Below are 21,032 nucleotides of genomic sequence, written 5' to 3' on the forward strand. Positions count from 1 at the left end.
TTATTCAAATTCTAATATTGTCTTGGAAAATAATGTTACAGCTAAGTGACATCGGCTCAAATTTTTTAATTCGTGAAAAACAAAAAATTTAGGCCATGAAAAAAGAAGTATCAATTTTTTGTCTAAAATTTAGATTTTTAAACTTATTGACAAGATATTAAAAATTGAAATAGAAAGAAAAATTTGTCGATGACCGTCAACTATCATTTTACACATGATAGTACTGAAATTTTAATAATTTTATGTTTTTACGAGAAGATAGGATGTTGCTTTGGATTTTCGTGCCGGAAATTGACGCGTTGCAGATTTTTTTAGAATTACAATGTCTGTATGTAATCAAATCGGATGAAAAAAATTTTTTATATGAACAAAACATAAATTAGTAACGTGGAATTTTTAGTTCTGCTATTTATTTTATTCTCTTACTGAAAAAAAATATCTTTTGCAAATACTTTTATTAAAGTTGTTGCAATCGATAATGATTTGATATTTTTTTTTGTTTTCTTTTTTGTTTTTTTCATACTATACGATAAGATCTTCTAAATAAATTTTCTTTTTTTATCAGGGGTTTAAAATAATAATTGAAATATAAAATAAAGTTGCACATCATTTACATCATTCTTTCGAATGTATTATTGAAAATGATTTGATGTTCATAGACGTTAGTAATAAATGAATCTTAACTCATTACGAAGATTACAGATAAAATTAAAAAAAAAATCTTCGTCCCGACCTTGATCCCGCACGTTTATTGCGTTATCTCAGCGTATCGAAGTTCATTGCATTCTCCAATGACCATTGTGTATGATGATCATTACATTTGATGAAATATCGAGAATAATATTTTTCTTTGGATATAAGAGAGGAAGTACGTATAATTTTTAAACGGCAGACCGGTTGAACATGGCTATTAATTAAAGAACTTGCGTCATAAGATTTATATATATAAAAAAAAAATTCTTATACGTCGTTCTTCGATTAAAAATTTATTAAAAAACAAGCAATTTTTGTTTTTATAGGATAAATAATGTTTGCGAAAAAAATCGGATGGTATTAGAAATATTTATTCTAATGATTTTGTGGGATTTCTTTTTCCAAAATATAAATTGATAGAAAAACGTTAAGATAATTTATATATATTTATATATATATATATATATATACATATAATTATATATTTATATTTAATATTTATATATATTTATATATTTATATATTTATATATTTATATAATAATATATATATTCATATTATATATATATATATATATATATATATATATATATATATATATATATATATATATATATATATGAATTGCTCTATCAAATTCTAATCGACCAAACAACACGAATATTATTTACAGAAGTTACTTCATAAGATTTATATAAAAAAATGTTGTCATACGTGGCACCACGATTACAAATATACGGAAAATAGATAAATTCTATTTTTAGAGAATAGATAATGTTCCTGAGAAGAAAAGATAGAAAAATATTAAGAATATTTGTTCAAATGATCTTATATGATTATTAATTTTTAAAAATATGTCAACAAAAAAAAATTAAGACAATTAATATATATAAAATATATAATTATTATATACATATATATATTAGTATTTTAATACATAAAAATATTTAATATATATAAATCAAATTTTTATATACTAATATATTTAATGTATGTAAATCACATTATTATTATATATATAATTAATATATATATATATAAAATATATTATCGAGTAATCGATTTATGTATACATATATATAAATGAATCAATTGAATTTTAATCTATCAGAAAATACGAATAATAATTTTAAGTTATATCATATAATATAATATATAATAGAATATAATAGAATATAATCTATAATAGAATATAAATAATATTATATTTATCCTGTAACGAAAAAGTAAATAAAAAGAATATTAGAAATACTTTTTTAAGTGATTTTGTGATTATTATTTCCTATAAATTAAATAAAATATAAGTTAATTAAAAAACATTAAAATGATTAATATATACGCATATATGCATATATATATACATTGACCTATTGAATTCTAATCGATCAAAAAATATAAATATTAACTACAGAAGTTATGTCATAAGATTTATATGCAAAAAAAAGAAATTATTATAAGTTGCTGCTCGATTGAAAATGTTCAAAAAACAGTCAAATTCTGTTTTTACAGAGCAAATAATGTTTCCGAAAAAAAAGGAAAATATTAGAAATATTTGCTCTAATGATTTCATATGATTATTATTTCTTAAAAATAATACAAAATATAAGTTAATTGAAAAACGTTAAGACAATTAATATATATATATAAATTGATCTGTCGAATTCTAACCGTTCGTAATATAATATATCGATATTAATTACAAAAGTTACAAAAGTTTCATAAAGTTTATATAAAAAAAACGTTGTTAAGACAAATATAATATAATCGATGTATCGAATTCTAATTGATTGGAAATTCACGTATGAATTCATACTTTCCAGTAAATTCTGAATTTCCAGTAAGATGATGTCAGTATACTATATAGTTTTACGAGCGAGAAGAATTGGAGGACTTAGAAAGGAGAATTTTGCCTCTTTCTCTTTCCCTTCTTTCTCATACATCATCTCTCTATATCGATATGTGTGTTGTGTCTGACGCGCGTGTATATTCGAAGAAAAGAGAAAAAAATAAAATAAAATAAAATAACGGAAGGTTTACAAAAAGCAAACAAAAAACGTGCTGGCCATTAATAAATTTTCTTTTTTTTTCTTTTCTTCTTTTTTCTTTTTTTTTTTTTTTGAAACGTATTACATAATCAAAATAGCTATATATAAAGAATCATGTGTTGGTATAATTACTCACAAACTTATTACTTTTCTCTTCTTTTTTATAGAAGCGACTTCAGAGTAACAGTAATAACATTTTTTATTTATTTATTGTTTTTTTTTTTTTAATAATAAACGTGTTTTATTTACTATTTGAAAAAGTACAATTCATCGTTTTGTTATATGCTTTTTTTTAATTTTTTTTTTTTTTACAGTTATGACATCAGTAATCGTAAAATCAAGAAAAAGAAAAAAAATTCTTTCGATCATTTTTGACATTCTTCGATAATTGTAATATTAAGAAACGTATGCAGTGTGTAGGAGTATTTAAGCGAGGAGTCACACTTTGTGACTCTTGCGAGACGGAACGAACGTGTATGATTGTAGAAATGACCGCATCTTCGTTTCCATCGATCCTTCGATAACGTAACATATAGCCGTTGGGTTTTCCTCGGCAACACCGAATTTCTACGTGCATGGACTCTCGCTCGACACGAGAATGAGAATGAGTCATGATGACGAGGACGAAAAGAGCTGAAGGTCCTTCATGACTTTCTCGTTATGGTATGTCTCAGCTTCGTTTCGATTTCGTAACGATATCTCAATCATGATCTTATTGTCGAGTTGACGAGTTATTTATTCTATTATTTATCTCCGTATCTTCAAGCTCACATAATTTTTTTTTAATTTTTCTCATTTAATTTTTTTTTTAATCATTTAACGAAACGTTAAATGTTAATACGAGTTATCTATTAATCCGATAAATAATAATTAAAAATCATTCTTTCATATTATTTTTAATTGAAAATGTTTAATTGAAAATGTGTCATTTTTATATATATCGTATCATTTTTAATTAAAATGATAATATTGCGCTTTATCTACGAAATAGTTAATTGAAGATTTATTGACTAATATGTCTACGAATGATGCATTTATTAATAAAACGATTCAATGATTTTGAAAAATATCTATAGAGTAGTTTGTGGAAGATCCATGTGTCTATGAATAAATCAATTCGATGTGATTTATAGTGTATCTACGAATAAAATGGTTCAATGATTTTGAAATATGTCTACAAGTTAGTTCATGGAAGATTCACGTGTCTATAAATAAATCTACAAATAAAATGATTCAATGATCTCGCAGTTTAATTTTGATTTTTTAGAGTACATCTACGAAGTAATCACGTGCCTGAATAATATTTATGATGATGATATTTTTTTTTTCTTAGATGGCAATGAAGGATAGATTAGAAATTGTTCCATAATAAAAAAACCAAGTTATGTTTATTTTGTTTCGTTAAAATTAAAAAGCTTTATAACATTTAAGCATATACATACATAGCATTTTAAATGATTATATTAATTACTCAAAAAAAAATTTTATTTTGACACTTTTCACAAAAATGAACTTTTTTTTTTAATAAAAATTAAATTTGCGCTGTAAAAATTCATAAAACCATAGATATACAATTCATGTCAAATTTGCATTGCATACACGCATGTTTTCAATGTTTCGATTTTATATTGGATTTTTTCACTGATCCACATTTCATTATTCACCAATGAAAATCGTTTAGTGATTTGATTTAAATCCAGAAAGATATAAACAAAATTCAACGATTATTAGAATATTTTTAAAAGATACCTACATACGAGTTTATCAGTGAAATATTGAGAAAATGTTCAAGTAAGATTGAAAATAAATTACAAAATGGTGATTTTAGAAAAAACAAAACAGAAAAAACATAAGCCTAAAGAAAAAAACAACGAAATAAATAATGTATGATCATCGCAGTTATAAAAGATAAAAACATTGATCTTTATTGAATTTTATTCTCTCATTGGGATTTCCGATTTCATTGACGGCTCCTGAATAATCATAGTTGCTTACCGGAGATCTTATATTACGTTCGATCATTACGTTTAGAAAGTCGTTGAGAGTAATAATCAGAGTGGTGGGAAGAAACCTTTTTCAGTTTATTATTAGTTTAACGTCTGACATCTAGCTTCGTGGGTATACATTTTAAAAATAACTCATTAACATCATTCATAAATTATCGATAATAATACCAATATATCGATATATCGATGAATAGTTGCGAGATTATGCTCTCTTTGTTCTTGTCGTTCTTATTTTATTAATCATTCGTTTAGTATTTCTTTTGTTTCATTTATATATCCGGTTCTATAATATATACAGATTATGTGCTTCTACGTATTCTCTTTCTCTCTTTCTCTTTCTATACATATATATATATATATATATATATGTATATACATGTATGTATGTATATATATATATAAATATGTATATACATGTATGTATGTATATATGTATCTATTATCTAGATCTTATATAATATTTCCTATTATGTTTCTGTGTTTATTTACATTTTCTTTTTTGTAATATTACAATTGCTATAGTAAATATAAATATAGTTTTATTATTGTATAATTCTTTTATATGGTAATATTTATTATAATATTTATTATGTAATTTTTCTTATGAATGTTTAAGTATTTTTTATAAATGCGTTATATATATTTATTTATTTATTTGTTTTTATATTATACTTTAATAAAATTCTAATATAACATTCTATTTTATGTTCTATATATTTTATTTTCTATATATTTTTTGTAATTTAATAAAAATCAATTTTCCTAGAAAATCTTATAACATCTACAATATTTACAGTTAATTTAATATACTAACCTTTTCTTAATCTTCCTAGTATCCATTTTCGTGGAAGAGCACGTTCAACGCTCATTCGTGCTAGAGAAGCTCGATACTGAGAGCAGTCATTGAACCTGACCTTGAAGAACCGGAACGATTTAGGTTTCGTAAGCGAGAATCGAGAACTCGAGATATAACTGCGTCTGTTATACCGATCGCAAAATTGTTATTAGTCGATTTTTAAAGGTACATTATTTTTTTTTACAAGACCACCATTTTTAGATTATATTTATTCTCACTTCTTTCATATAATAATTCATAACGATGACATTATTTCGTGTATCTATTTTTAATGTTAATTATGCCAAAATATAGATTTAGCGATAGTATTTCTAGGAGACTTACCAGAAAATAATTCCTTCATTTACTTTTCTTCTGTTTTTTTACCATTTTTTGGAATTCTAACCGTAATTATTCATTAAGATTGTCTTATTAATAAATAAAAGTATAAATCATACAAGTTTTCTATTACATTCTATTACTGAGAAACATATATTCCTAACTTTAATATTTATATAAGTAAGAGAGATAGAGAAAGAGAAAAAGAGAGAGAGAAAGAGAGAGAGAGAGAGAAATATATAAATGATAAAATTAAATTAAATAAATAAAATGTATTAATGAAACAAAAAAAAATAAAAATAATATTAATAATATTAGTTCATAATAGATTAATAAATTATATATTAAATTTGTTAATACATAAACAATACGTATATATATATATATATATATATATATATATATATATATTATAATAATAATAAAAAAAAAGAGAACCCCTACTCGAGTTTCGATTAATTTTCTCTCTTCAGTTGTCTCTTGTGATCTGACAAAGAAGGCATTTCTGTTTCGAATTAATAAATCGACAGTTTCACCTATTGTCTTTCTTTGTAATAATTTCTTCTTCTTTTTTTCTTTCTGGAAAATTATACATATAATTTGTCAATTTTTCGTTTGGTACTGTCTTCTCTTTTATTTTCTTTTATCTTCTAATTTCATTAAATAAATAGTTGTTATAAACATTTTGAATAAAATCGATGAACTATTAATTACGTTATATATCAGCAAAAAGGTGAGAGAAAGAGAGAGAGAGAGAGGGGGGAGAGAGGGGGAGGGAGAGAGAGACGAAGAGAAAGAGAAAATTAGAGAGAGAAAAAAAGAGAAAAAGAAAACAAAGAGAATATTTTGTTTTTTTATTTTTTAAGAAAAAAGTAATAAGTTTTATAGAAAAATTCTTTAATAGTTTCTATCTCTATATTCTAGTATTCTATTTCTATCCTAGATCTTTTGAAAAATGTTTAAAGTAATATTTAAATAATATTGACAAAAAAAAGATTAAAAATACGCATGTATACATACACACACACACACATATCGAAAGTTGATTTTCTTTTAACATCGATTCATCCGCAAATAATGAATCTCCCACGACATTATCTTTTATGTGACGTTATATGTCTGTCTGTCATTTAAAATTCGAAGGACGTACATATGTATATACGTTAATGTAACTGGTATGTCGGTATATTCGCGATAGCCGGATATTCGTTTGAATGTTTGAGAAAGAAAAGATGCACCAATCTAACTTGTTCCTCGATGCAATTGTCACGCGAAAAAAAAACAGGTTCGCTTCTTCAAGATGAATTGAGATTTTAATCTCTATTCGATTCACGCATTGATAAAATTTTATATTTTATACTTTTACAAGCGAGTTAAATAATTTTAGGATTAATCGTTCAAATTTGTACTAATTTTGTATTAATTAATTAATTAATTGATTGATTGATCAATTTATTAAATGTTATGTCACACGTTGACCTTATTTTCATTTACATTTAATTATGATTAATTCTATTTTTTTTGTTTCTATTTTTTTTTCGTTATTTATTAATTTAGATAATTATCGTATTTAATGTTAATGCTATAAATTAACGTAGAAAATAAAGATAAGTTATTAACTTTATAAGTTAAAATTATCGTTGAATATGAATTTATAATAATTATAATTGAATTGATTAATAGTTATTTTTAAAATGGTTAATGTTATTATTAAATAATGATAGAATTAATTATAAAAATATATGTAAAACTTATGATGCGATAAAAACAAAAGGCGAGATTTTTTATTCTATAGTAAAATAAAAAAAGAATAGAAGAAGAAAAAACAACAAAGTTAAGTACAATCACGTAGAAATTAGTATTCTACCGTGACTTATTAATACAAAATATCTTCTTCATAAATCTGTATATTACTTCATTTAATTGTATATTATAATTATTATGTCTCGAATCGTCACCGATTAAAAAACGGCATTAATCTTGAATGAAGGTTTGCATAAATACTTACATTTATTTGCTTTTTTTCATACATTGGATATACTCATTTAAATTACAAACGAAGTGTGAATTTCGGCCTATAATTTTGGAAATTACGTTTATTATTTAACTAACTTGCTAATAATAGAATCATCGATATAAAATAAAAATTGATGTTATTTTTCACAAGATTTTTTCTGATTTAAATGAAACAATAAATAATAAAACGTAATATAAATTTGATTTTCTTTTTCTTTTTATTTTTTCATATCTAAATGAAAAAAAGAAAATTAAGAAAAAATGAACAAATAACAAAGAATACATTTCTTTGTTCATTTGATATTTTTTCTTCATTTCTTCCTTTTATATACATATATATATATATATATATATATTATTTTATATATACATTATTTTATATATATATATATTTATATATATATATATATATTATATTTATATTATATATATATATATTATATATATTATATTTATATATATATATATTATATATATATATTATTTTATATATATATATAAAATAATGTATATATATAATGTATATATAATATATATATTAAATATATATGTAATATATAATATATATATAAAAAATATATATATTTTTTCATCCAAAGAAACTTTTCTAAACATCGTCACAACAAAGAGAACCATCCATTTCTGTCGAGTAATAATTTCTCATTGCTTTCGATTAAATTATTATTGAACTTTATAATAAATGAAAAAAAAATCCCCACGAAAAAATGATACTTAGAAAAAATATAATATGGAAATGCCGCTTATCAAAATCAGAGATAATGTTTCTTCTAATCATCGACGGAGAGGGATACCCCAAGATTGTAAAATGTAAAACGCTTCGTTGAAGTGAGTGGACCTTGACAGTGTCGAGTCTACGTATGAGTTTCTACCAGTGAAAGTTTTGTCCGATCTATCGTATAGATTATCTCTCATTCTTTTTTTACAATTTAATTTATTAAAATATTTAGGATTACATGGTTATTGAGCTATTCGTTATTTAAAAATTCTCGTTTATAACAACGTTATAGCCTATCGTATCGATCCATCGAAAAATATCGGAAAGAAAAACGAGTCACGATTGAGATCGATTGGCAATTATTGCCAGACGTAAAATCCACTTGTCTGTCGTATATAAGATGTTGTCTCGTGCAAGAGCTTCAGTCGTTCTTGACTCTCTGACCATAGAGATACTCTCGTTCGTATAGAAGAAAAAAGAAATCCAAAAAGAAGAAGAAAAAAGAACCAAAACGAAACGAAAGAAATATCGCGAGTGATAACCAATCGAATCACAAAGTGAGAACACCATGAGATTGTTCAGTTTCGTGCCAGTGTTGGTACTACTTTTCATTCAAGATTCCTTTGCTAAACCTGGTGAGTTGTAAATTGTAACAATAATATTTAAAAAAAATTAATTTTTACATTAAACTATCACTGTTCAATACGAATTCTTACAAATTTTTTATTACAACGATGATAGTTACAAACGTGATTTCTATCAAATTATAAAAACTTTTTTAACACTTTTTTTTAATACTTACTTTTACTTTTTCGTTATTATGAAAGAAAATTTATTTGAAATCACTTTTCGTGTATATACGAAATATATTTTTTTCTATTAGGCATATAACATATAGTAATATCTTTACATAATATATGTATATTTCTTTTTCTGCTTCGATTAGGTTTAATTGGTGATTTGACATCAGGTTTATCAAGTGGAAGTCTTTTGGATCCACTTGGACTATTTAGCAAAGGAGATAAGAGTCAAGCTTCTGCCAATAGCAATGCTCAATCATTAGGTACCAATTTGAATCTTGGACCATTAGGCCTGTCCGCCAATTTGGCATCATCCTCGGCATCAGCAACAGCCCATGGGGATGGTTCTGCATCTGCCAAAGCAAATTCTAATGCTCAAAGTTATAGTTATAATGGTGCCAGTGCTAACGCCAACGCCAACGCCAACGCCAATGCCAACGCCAACGCCAATGCTGGAGCTTCAGCCAATGGTGGTGCACAAGGTAAGAAAAAAAAAATCGTTTGTAAAATTTGACCATCTTATAGTATAATCATCAAAGATTTTGTCTGCGTTTTTTGGTTAAAACAAAAAAGATCGAAAGATCGGTTAGAAAATATTTTCGTTATCCATAATTCTTCTATCCAAATTAGGCTATGATGGTTCTTCGAGTCTTTACAACGATGGATCTTTAAATAACAATGATATCACTGGCAACTATAATTTAAGACCAAGTGAACCTTATTCGAACAATATCTTTCCTTCGAATGGACAATACGGCGGTTACGATGGTTCCTCATATAATTTTGGTAATGCTCAGTCAAATGCTAATGCAAATGCTGATGCATATAGTGGTAGCAATGGAGGTACTTTGCTTCCATCAAAACCAAACCCATCTTTGGGACCAACTTATGTCGCTGATTATGGTCCATCTTATCCTCAATACCAAGGAAATAGTGGTAGTACTTCTGGAAATTCAAATGCATATTCTAGTGCCAATGCAAATGCAAATGCTAATGTTAATTCTGGTAGGACTGAGTATGGATATAACATACCCGAATCAATTCCTATAAATATCCCACAAACGGTTCAACGACCACAACCTACCTTACATCAGAAACCTGTAATAATAAATCAATCTCCACCAAACCCGATAATTCGGCAACCTATACAAAATTCAAATCCTCATTCCAGTGCCAGTGCAAATGCAAATGCTAATGCTAATGCTAATAAGATTGATCGTGGATATATAGTACCAGTAATCGAATCCATTCCTATAAACGTTCCGCAAAATATTCAACGACCACAGCCTGTCCAACAAAGACCTGTAATAATAACTCGACCTCCACCAAACCCAATACATCAACAACCAAGACCGATTATTCATAGTGTTCCTGAGTTATATAATTCAGCAACACTGCCAGTGGTTATCGTCGAAGGTCCGCAACAACAACCAATAAGCAGACCTGGTGTCTATCCTCAACATCGACCTCATTATCATCATCCACATAGACCAAAGCAACAACCTATTGAAATCTTCGTTATCGATGGTGACAGCATTCCGACTCAAGCTCAAGGTGAGCTTCGTTATCGAGTTTGAAAGATGTCTTGTTCTTCTTCATTGATATGTATATGTATATATATATATATATAACATGTATGTACATATATACATATCTGTATATATATGTATTCAAAAAGGGTTAAAATGTTAATTGGGATGAACCTCAAACATACTGCAAGAAAAATTTATATGTATTGCTGTTTCTTTCTTGCTAACTTTCCATAAGGAGATCTGACAATTTGTGAAATATCTCATGTATTTAATTCGTCCTGAAGTGGACGAATCTGCATACTCCACTAAAATGCAGAAAACTTCCGCTTGAAAATTGTGGCCTTGTAACCGTTATAACTAAACAGAAATATGACAAAATACTCTTCCATTTTATTTACCATTTACATACTATGCATCTGATTTACTTACTAGGTTTATGTTATGCATTTTTGTTCGTTCATGCTTAATTATGTCTGATTGTTGTTCTTTGTAAAGATATGAATGTATGTCTACCATAAAAAATATTAACAATTTTTTATTTTTTTCAGGTGGATATCATGGCAATTATGGTGCAAATTCAGGCGGATCCGGGCAATATAATGGAAATTATGGTTCTGGAACAGGTCATAGAAGAGGAAATCCTTTCCTAAATGGTGGATCAACTAGTAATGCCAATGCCGCAGCTAATGCCAATGCAAATGCTAATGCTAATGCCAATGCTGCTGGTCAGTCTGGATCACTTGGATATAATGGTGGAGGTGAATATCTTGGTAATATCGGAGCAAACAATCCTTTCCTTACTGGATCTGGAAGTGCTGGAGCAAATGCAAATGCAAATGCAAATGCAAATGCAAATGCAAATGCAAATGCAAATGCTAATGCTAATGCTCAGGGACACGGTCAAGGACAAATTGGAGCACAGAATCCTTTCTTAACTGGTGGATCAAGTAATCTTGGTGGATATGGCAGTCTTGGTGGATCTAGCAATCTTCAAACAGGGACAGGACATTATCAAGGACATGCTCAAGGAATACCTACCCAAATTCCATCAAAACCAAGTTGTGGTGGTTCTGGATGTAACAACGGTCCTTCGATAGTAATAATTGATCAAAACAAACCTAAAGGTATACCAACGACTCTACCAAAAGAAACAAATTCTGGATATTATGGTGGAAGCCAAGCAGGAAGTTCAGCGAATGCTAATACTGGAAGTTATGCTGGTACACAAAATCAACCTACCAAAGGTGCCCCAATCATTTTAAATGGACCTAATTATGGTGGTCAGCCTAAATATCCAAGTACCGGAGAATCAGGATTCTTGGGTGGAAACTATGGAAGTGGTAGCGGCTCTGCCGGATCCAATGCAAATGCTATTTCATCGGCTAATGCTGGAAGTTCTGGATCTGGATCTGGATCAGGTGGTTATGGTGGGCAGAGTAACGTACCACTTAAAGGAAGTCCTATTTTCGGTCTTGGAGGATCTGGTTCTGGAAACTTGGGTGGTTATGGAAGCGGTAGTGGCTCGGCAGGGTCCAATGCAAATGCTATTTCATCGGCTAATGCTGGAAGTTCTGGATCTGGAACAGGTAGTTATGGTGGGCAGAGTAACGTACCACTTAAAGGAAGTCCTATTTTGGGTCTTGGAGGATCTGGTTCAGGAAACTTAGGTGGTTATGGAAGCGGTAGTGGGTCGGCAGGATCCAATGCAAATGCTATTTCATCGGCTAATGCTGGAAGTTCTGGATCTGGAACAGGTGGTTACAATGGACAAGGTGGATATGGCGGAGGATATGGCGGTGGTTCATCAGGTAGTTCTGGATCTGGAAGTGGAGGATTCGGTGGAAGTATTGGCGGAGGTGCTTTAGGAGGAAGTTCAGGATCTGGAAATGGAGGATTCGGTGGAAATACTGGTGGAGGTGCTTTAGGAGGAAGTTCTGGATCTGGAAGTGGAGGATTCGGTGGAAGTATTGGCGGAGGTGCTTTAGGAGGAAGTTCAGGATCTGGAAGTGGAGGATTCGGTGGAAGTACTGGTGGAGGTGCTTTAGGAGGAAGTTCTGGATCTGGAAGTGGAGGATTCGGTGGAAGTATTGGCGGAGGTGCTTTAGGAGGAAGTTCAGGATCTGGAAGTGGAGGATTCGGTGGTAGTACTGGTGGAGGTGCTTTAGGAGGAAGTTCTGGATCTGGAAGTGGAGGATTCGGTGGAAGTATTGGCGGAGGTGCTTTAGGAGGAAGTTCTGGATCTGGAGGATCAGGATTCGGTGGAAGTACTGGTGGAGGTGTTTTAGGAGGAAGTTCTGGATCTGGAAGTGGAGGATTCGGTGGAAGTAATGGTGGAGGTGCTTTTGGTGGAAACGCTGGATCTGGAGGCTCTGGATTTGGTGGTGGTACTGCCGGATCGAGTGCCAGTGCTAATGCCAATGCAAATTCTGGCTCTTCCGGTGGATTTGGTGGTTATGGAAGTGGCAACATAAAGGGATCTGGATCAGGCTTCGGAGGATTTGATGGACAAGGTGGTTCAAGCGGCTACGGTGGAAGTCATGGAGGTTCAGGAAGTTTAGGTGGAGGATACGGTTCTTCTGGATCAAACGCTGTTGCCAATGCCGGTGCTAGTGCCAATGCTGGAAGTTCAGGTGGTTCAAGAGGATCAGGATATGGTGGGCCAAGCATATTAGGAGGTTATGGAAATAAAGGATACGGTGGAGGATCAGGTATTTTATGATTTTTCTCTAATTTCTACTAAACAATAATAAATAAATTCTCGATTGAAAATTAAAGTTACTCTAGAATATAGATTTCTTTAACACTTTTGATCAAAACTTTAACTCTCTCTCTCTCTCTCTCTCTCTCTCTCTCTCTCTCTCTCTCTCTCTCTCTCTCTTTCCCTCTCTTTCTCTCTTTCTCTCTTTCTCTCTTATTTTCTTTATTTCTTTCTTTGTTTAATTCGTCCTAACGGTAACAAACTAACAATAACTTCATTTCATTCATTCAGCGGCCGAGCTTACGAGAATCGACCGTCATTCCGTGTCAGACGACCTGACCAAATCATCGTCTACTGCTTTCGTCGAAGCTGTATCTACGGGTCTTATCGTAATTAAATGATTCATCTGTTCCCTTCAACAGGATCAAGCGCTTATTCCGATGCTAACTCTTCTGCTAGTGCTGGTGGATCGTCCCATGCAACTTCAAATGCAAAATCAAGTGCATTTTCGAGTGCCGGTGGATCGGCCAATGCTAAAGCCAATGCTGAGGCATCCAGTAGTGCTACAGGATTCGGTTCGAAATCATCGGCATCGAGTCATGCATCTGCTACTGCTGATACCAGTGACATGCTCGTATTCGTGGACTGACCTCAACATTCCAACGACGATTTATCAGGCATTCGATAAAACGATTCCTATATGGTTCATTTTCGCAAAGTGACCGAAGTTATTAATTGCACGATTCAACTTCTTTTTCTTTGTTTTGTTTCTTCTTTTTTTTTTTTTGGTATTCTAGCAATTTTTATAATTCTGCGAGTAACTTTTGCCATTAATGTTGTAATACAATTGTTTTTTGTAAATACCTTTATTCGATTTTTGTGCTTTTTTATTACTTTTTTTTTTTTATATTGAATTATGTCACATTATTTCCAATTGTAAACAATATATAAGATGTGCCGAGTAAAATTTTTTTTTATAATTTGTTTTCATTTTTCATTCGAAGATATTGCAAAAAAAAGATCGTGTTTGGTAGGTCCATACTTTTTAATGGATATAGGAATCGAGTAATATGATATAATACTCGGATTATACAATATCTGCTTAACTTCCGATAAAACACGTGACTAATTGTTGATAATGTCGAATCGAAGATAATAGGAACCATTTGATCACGTTAGAATTAAACTTTGTACAAAACCAGTATAGTAGTTTGTAATACGTGTAACCAGGCATGTCATTGTGAACTATAATTGTATTGTTCATTTCTGTGTCTCCCTCGAGCTATTTGTCGATATTGTTAATCTTTAATATCTAATATTAAATTAGATATATATCCTCGCTTAGATAAATTATTTTGATTTAGAAGTGACCATAACACATTGATAAAACGAAAATTATTTCTTATATTTTATGTTATTCCCTCAAAATCATAGGATTCACATAAAATTATTTAGAATGGAGTGTTTAGAAAAAAAAGAACTAGAAAAAAGAAAAATACAGTATTTTTATATTCATTTGTTATTAATCTTTTATGAAACGTATACACGCACTCATTTACGTACCTACGTGATTTTCAGTGTAACATGTCAGAAATTTAATTGTGATTTGTTTTTTAACTATGAATATTATGAGATTAGGATGAGAAAGATATATAAATATATGTATATATATATATATATATATATATATATATATATATATGGAAGATAAAACAACTATATATATATATATATGGAAGATAAAACAACTGTAATCAACGTTCAATTTGTCCTAAGGATTATTGTGCGATTTTTTTTCTTTTTTTTTTTGTAATTCATATATAATTACCAAGAATTACTTTAACATCAAACATTATTCGTTTCGGATTTTCCTTGAAATTCTCCTCTATTATCAACTTCTTATCTTGTATGCACTTGACGTAAACACTCTTTCATTCTCGTCTCTCTTACATAATATTTTACTGCGCGTCTTATTTGTAAGCACTAAAAATTTGAAATAAAATTTACGATACATTCGATACACTCGGATTGTCATTAAAAAAAAAATTCTTCGCTTGATTATTTCTTTAAAATTGATCTTTTCTATTCTTTATTTCTAAAACGATAAGTATTAGAATCTATGATTATAATAAGATTAGATAACCGATAGAAATAATATTTGGTTTTGCAAAAGATTTACGCACATATGCATGTATATGTTTTATATATTTGATATACCATATTATATGAACTTGTGAGTTATTAAATTTATTTAAATAGCTCTATAAAAAATTTTCAAATTCTTCGATATTAGTAAACATTTATGTATTTATATTGATATATAGATATATAAACATATAATTATAATTATAAAATAATTATCATAGAGATTTGTTTTCACGTAAATAATCATGATTTGTATTAGTCTTTCGTTAAAATTATACTATATATAATTCATTTTATTTATTATCCGTCCGATCTAGAAAACAAGATTCTAATCATCTTCAATAGTATTCTAATAACACATTAGAATGATTTATCTATCTTGATTCACGTTTTCTTTACAATCGAATATAAGTAATAATAGTAATAATAATATTCTAACGAGACATTAGAGTAATCCAGTAATCTCGATCTTTTTATTCAATTAACAAATTAGTCAACGTGTTTATTTAATTACCTAATACAAAATTGTAATTATAAAAACAATGGAACGAAAACTATCTTGATTCTTTTATATCAATAATTATCTGTTTGATGTTGGAATCAATGAACAATTTCATTTACCTCTATGACAATATTCACATTCAAAAAGTATGCTAAAAGAAAATATTCTCTCTATATCAATAATATGAATTTTTTTATTGGTTCTCAATAACATAAAAATACAGATACAAGTGTTATTATCTCGTTGTTTATTTTTACGCAGAAAGAGATTAGAAGAGATGAAAGAACGAAAGGAAAAAAAATGTAGAAAGAGAGAGAGAGAGAGAGAGAGAGAGAGAGAGAGAGAGAGAGAGGGAGAGAAAGAATCATAATTGCAAAAGATTGTAATCATAAAAGTGATGTAACGAAAACAATCATAATTATTTCATACAATTATTTGTCTGATTTTCTAATCAATAATTTTGATCTTTTTATTTAATTATTAAATTAGTCAACGTGTTTATCTAATTATCTAATACAATATTATAATGATAAAAATAATAGGACGAAAATAATTGTAATTCTTCTATACCAGTAATTATCTGTTTAATTTTCAAATCAATGAACAACTTCATTTATCTCTACGACAATATTCTCATTCACAAAGTATGCTAAAAGAAAGTCTTTTCTCTTGGTATACTACCAATAATATATATCTTTTATATTATGTCTCCATTTGGTCGAGTTAAATGACAGAAATGTATATATACATGTCGTTCTTTTATTGTTTACTTATATTCAGAAAGATGATAGCAGAGATAAATGAATGAAAGGAAAAGATGAAAAGAAAGAGAAAGAGAACGAGTTTTATATATATAATATTATATATATATATTCTTTTTTGATTGATCCTCTAATTAACATAATTCGAGGACATAAAAATAAAGATAAAAATCCGTATCGTTCCGAATCAATTAAAAATTTCATTTATCTATAAAACAATCTTCTGCTTCTAAGAAAAAACCTTAAAAAAGCATTCTCTTTATATTCTCTCTCTCTATACCAATAATATATGTATATATATAGATATATCTTTTTGTTAATCCTTTAACTGGTCGAGCGGTCGAGTTCGAGGATATAAAAATACAGGTTTAAATCCGTGTCATTTCGAATCAATCAATAATTTCATTTATCTGTGAAACAGTCTCTTAATTCTAAAAAAAATCTAAAAAAAAGCATTCTGTTTCCATATACCGATAATATATGTATGTGTGGGTATATATATTTTTGTTGATTCTCTAGTTGAATTCGAGGGCATAAAAAAACTAAAAAGCTAATATAAACCCGTTTCGAATCAAACAACAATTTCATATATTTGTAAAACAGTCCTCTAATTCAAAGAAGCTCTAAAAAGCCTTCTCTGTATATATATATGTGAGATAAAAGGTCCAGAGCTCATGTGATTCCAGAGTCATGTATGTGTGCGTATGTGAGATATGCCGATCGACAGTTGAACGAAGAGATGGAAGGTTCCAGAATTAGTTAGTTATGTATGTGTATGTGTGTGTGAGTGTGAGATATGCCGATGGAAGATTCTAGAATTAATTAGTCATGTGTTTGTATGAGGTAGGTCGATCGGTAGTCAAAGAGAGTAGAGTATAATTTATCTTTTGAGAGGGACGTTTGTTTATGAAAAAAAAAGAAGTTAGTTAAAGAAGGAGAGTTAGCGAGTAAAGAGCTTTAAGAAAATTGCGTATCCTCCTGACTGGACCAGATTTTGAGTTAATCAATAAGAATAATGAAAAGAATAGCGAGAAACGCCTTAAGTAGGCCAGAGTTCTAAAAAATAGTTATAGTTTCCAAGTTGTTACATCCTAATAATAATTAATAATAATTGTTAATAAAGTTCGTGTTAACAAAATTATGTGATTGTACTTGTTAATTCGTATCTACCAGGTAAGTTTTCAAAAAATATCTTATACACACACACATATATATCTTTTTGTTGATTCTTTAGTTGGTCGAGTTCAAGAACATAGAAATATAGACATAACTATGTATCGTTCTCTCATTGTTTATTTATATAGAAAAAGAGATCAGAATAGGTGAAGTAAATAAAAAAAAAGGAAAAAGTGTTGCAACAGATCGTAATCATAAAAATGATGTAATGATAATAATTCTAATTCTCTTATACCAACAATTATTTGCTTAATTCTTTAATTAATCTACAATTTCATTTATCCCTAAGACAATATTCTAAATAATTTATTCTAATTCATCTTAAGTATTCTAAAAAGGTCTCTTCGTACATTAATATATATATTTTTGTTTGCTGATCCTAAAATTGATTAACGAGTTCGAAGAAACATGGAACTATAGAAATACGTTTCATTATTTCATTATTTATTTATATACCGAAAGAGAGGCAGAAGAGGTAAGAAAAAAGAATGGAAAAAAGAAAGAATTCTAAATGCAAAAAATTGTAATCATAAAAATGATGTAATGATAAAAATCCAAATCTCTCGTGCCAATAATAATTTGTCTAATTTTTGAATCAATCAACAATTTCATTTATCTCTTAGACAAAATATTCTAATTCATAAAGTATTGTAAAAAAAGTCTTCTCTCTTGGTATACTATTAATAATATATATATATATATCTTTTTGTTGGTCCTCCAGTTGGTCGAGTTCGAGAACATAGAAATATAGATATATATGACGTTCTCTCGTTGTTTATTTATATGCAGGAAGAAACAAGGAGATGTGAAAGAAAGAAAGAAAGAAAAAAGAAAAAGGGAAAAAGAGAAAGAGAGAAACAGACAGACAGACAGACAGATAAAGAGAGAGAGAGAAAGAGAGAGAGAGAGAGAGAGAGAGAGAGAGAAAGAAAGACAGACAGAGAAAAAAAGAGAGAGTCGTAAATGCACGTTGGCATTGTACCATTGAGGCGAAATCCTTTTGGGTACGTGTGAAAAAGAATGGACAAAGGGAAAATGAATCTTCTTGGTTCTCAGGCGGTCTAACAAGAGTAGAAGCAACAGCAGCGACAGCAGCAACATCAGCAGACGGCCAGACGCATATACGGATTAACTCGTTTTAAAGAGATCCAGACCGTGTGTTCGGTCACGGTACTCGCACTCGATCTTACGATTCAAGCCAGTTATGCAAGGATGCACCACCGGTTTTTCGTTTTAAAATCGCACCTACACATTCTCTCTTTCGTGCCCGTACTACTACCAGCTACTCTTTCCAACATGCTTTTTAAACAACGCTCTGGAGGACATTTAAAGATGTCGGTCTTTAATATGACCCAAAGTTACTTTGGAACGAATTATTGCTTAGCTCTCGTTTATTTTTCTTTTTTTCTTTCGTTTCTTTTTGTTTTTTTTCCCTCGAGATCAGAAAATTTAAAGGAAGAGTTAGTAATTTGAAAAAAATTGTATTAGAAATTAAAATACTTTTAAAATAAAAATTTCGGATCTTTTAAAATTAAAATTTCGGATTGAATCGTCATTCGTTTATATTTATTTAAAATGTATCTTTCAATTTAGCTTCTTTTTACGATAAAAAAGATATTGTACCAAGATAACGTTTAAAATATCATATTTAACATATCATTCTCTCGCAAAAATTTGTAAAAATATGTATATATATATATATGTATAGATTATATAATAACTTATTTTTTCTTATTAATCTTATCAAGGTCATTATGATCATCATTATTACTAGGACTAATATCGTAAGCGATTTTGGTTGTTTACAAACATTCTACGTCACTATTTATAAGTAAATATAATGCATAGTTAAGACAAGAGAGAAACCACCCTCGTCTTTTGAGATTTCCTGAGAAGCAAGTTTCCTTTGTAACGAAACCAGTCACCAGATGTTCTTCAAAATAAAACCAACGAAACAACGCCAAGTTCGATGCTATGAGAGAAAGAGAAGGAGAAAAAGAGAGAGAGTGAGAAAGAGAGAGAGAGAGTAGTAGTAGTAGAATCTTTGGAAGAAGGGAAGAAAGAAGGAGAGAAGAAGAAGATAAAGAGGGTTGGGGTTTAACAGCACAAAGGGAAGCCAAAAGGAGGAGGACTTCTAAAAAGCAAAGAGGTAAAATGGAGATCCAAAAAGTTCCGTGCAATGACCGGACGATCTGCACACGCGATCTTTTCAGTGCCGCAATCTCCGTTTTCTGATACCCTTCTCTTCTTCATTCAATTAAATCGACTGAAAGATTCGCGATAACGCGAAAGATTCGAAATAATATTTTATACAAATAATTTAATTGATTCTTTTCATCATTATTGAATTATAAATTATAAATACATTTATACATGTATATTTTTATTCTTTCTGGTTATATATTATAAGAAAATTCTATCAGTGTCCAACATAAATATTATTGATTAATTTGAAATAATTAAATAATATGATAGGAATGAATTTTTAATGAAGAATAAGTACAGATTTATTTAATCTTTTAAATAAAACGGAATGTAAATATAAATAATAGATATTTTTTTTTTTCTTTTCGAACGAAAGAGAAGCTTCATAAAATTTATTTAATGTCATCTACATTTCATATGCAACAAAAAGAAATTTCGAGTAGAAAGTGATTTGTAACATTTTAAATGGATCATCAATAAAGATCACCACTTATATGCTATCGCTAAACACATAGATCTCATTCAGAATGAAAATTTAACAGA

At 28.9% G+C, this 21,032-nt stretch overlaps 1 protein-coding gene across 3 annotated transcripts; it reads left to right on the forward strand.

Moving 5' to 3' along the window:
• The first annotated feature begins 9,031 nt into the window (after positions 1–9,031).
• LOC118448584 (uncharacterized) lies at positions 9,032–14,751 on the forward strand. 3 transcript variants are annotated; one of them, XM_035882032.2, is made up of 5 exons: positions 9,032–9,305; positions 9,617–9,952; positions 10,101–11,024; positions 11,551–13,710; positions 13,992–14,129. In XM_035882032.2, the coding sequence occupies exons 1-5, from the start codon at positions 9,239–9,241 to the stop codon at positions 14,099–14,101; spliced, it is 3,597 nt and encodes a 1,198-aa protein (XP_035737925.2). In that variant the 5' UTR covers positions 9,032–9,238; the 3' UTR covers positions 14,102–14,129. The 3 variants fall into 3 exon arrangements, with proteins under 3 accessions (XP_035737925.2, XP_035737921.2, XP_035737931.2); XM_035882028.2 differs by having other exon boundaries at positions 9,055–9,305; positions 14,123–14,751; XM_035882038.2 differs by lacking the exon at positions 10,101–11,024 and having other exon boundaries at positions 9,069–9,305; positions 14,123–14,751.
• Positions 14,752–21,032: the final 6,281 nt, after the last annotated feature.

Source organism: Vespa mandarinia, chromosome 13, assembly GCF_050613455.1.
Source record: "Vespa mandarinia isolate Hongniang chromosome 13, ASM5061345v1, whole genome shotgun sequence".
Lineage (NCBI taxonomy): Eukaryota > Metazoa > Arthropoda > Insecta > Hymenoptera > Vespidae > Vespa > Vespa mandarinia.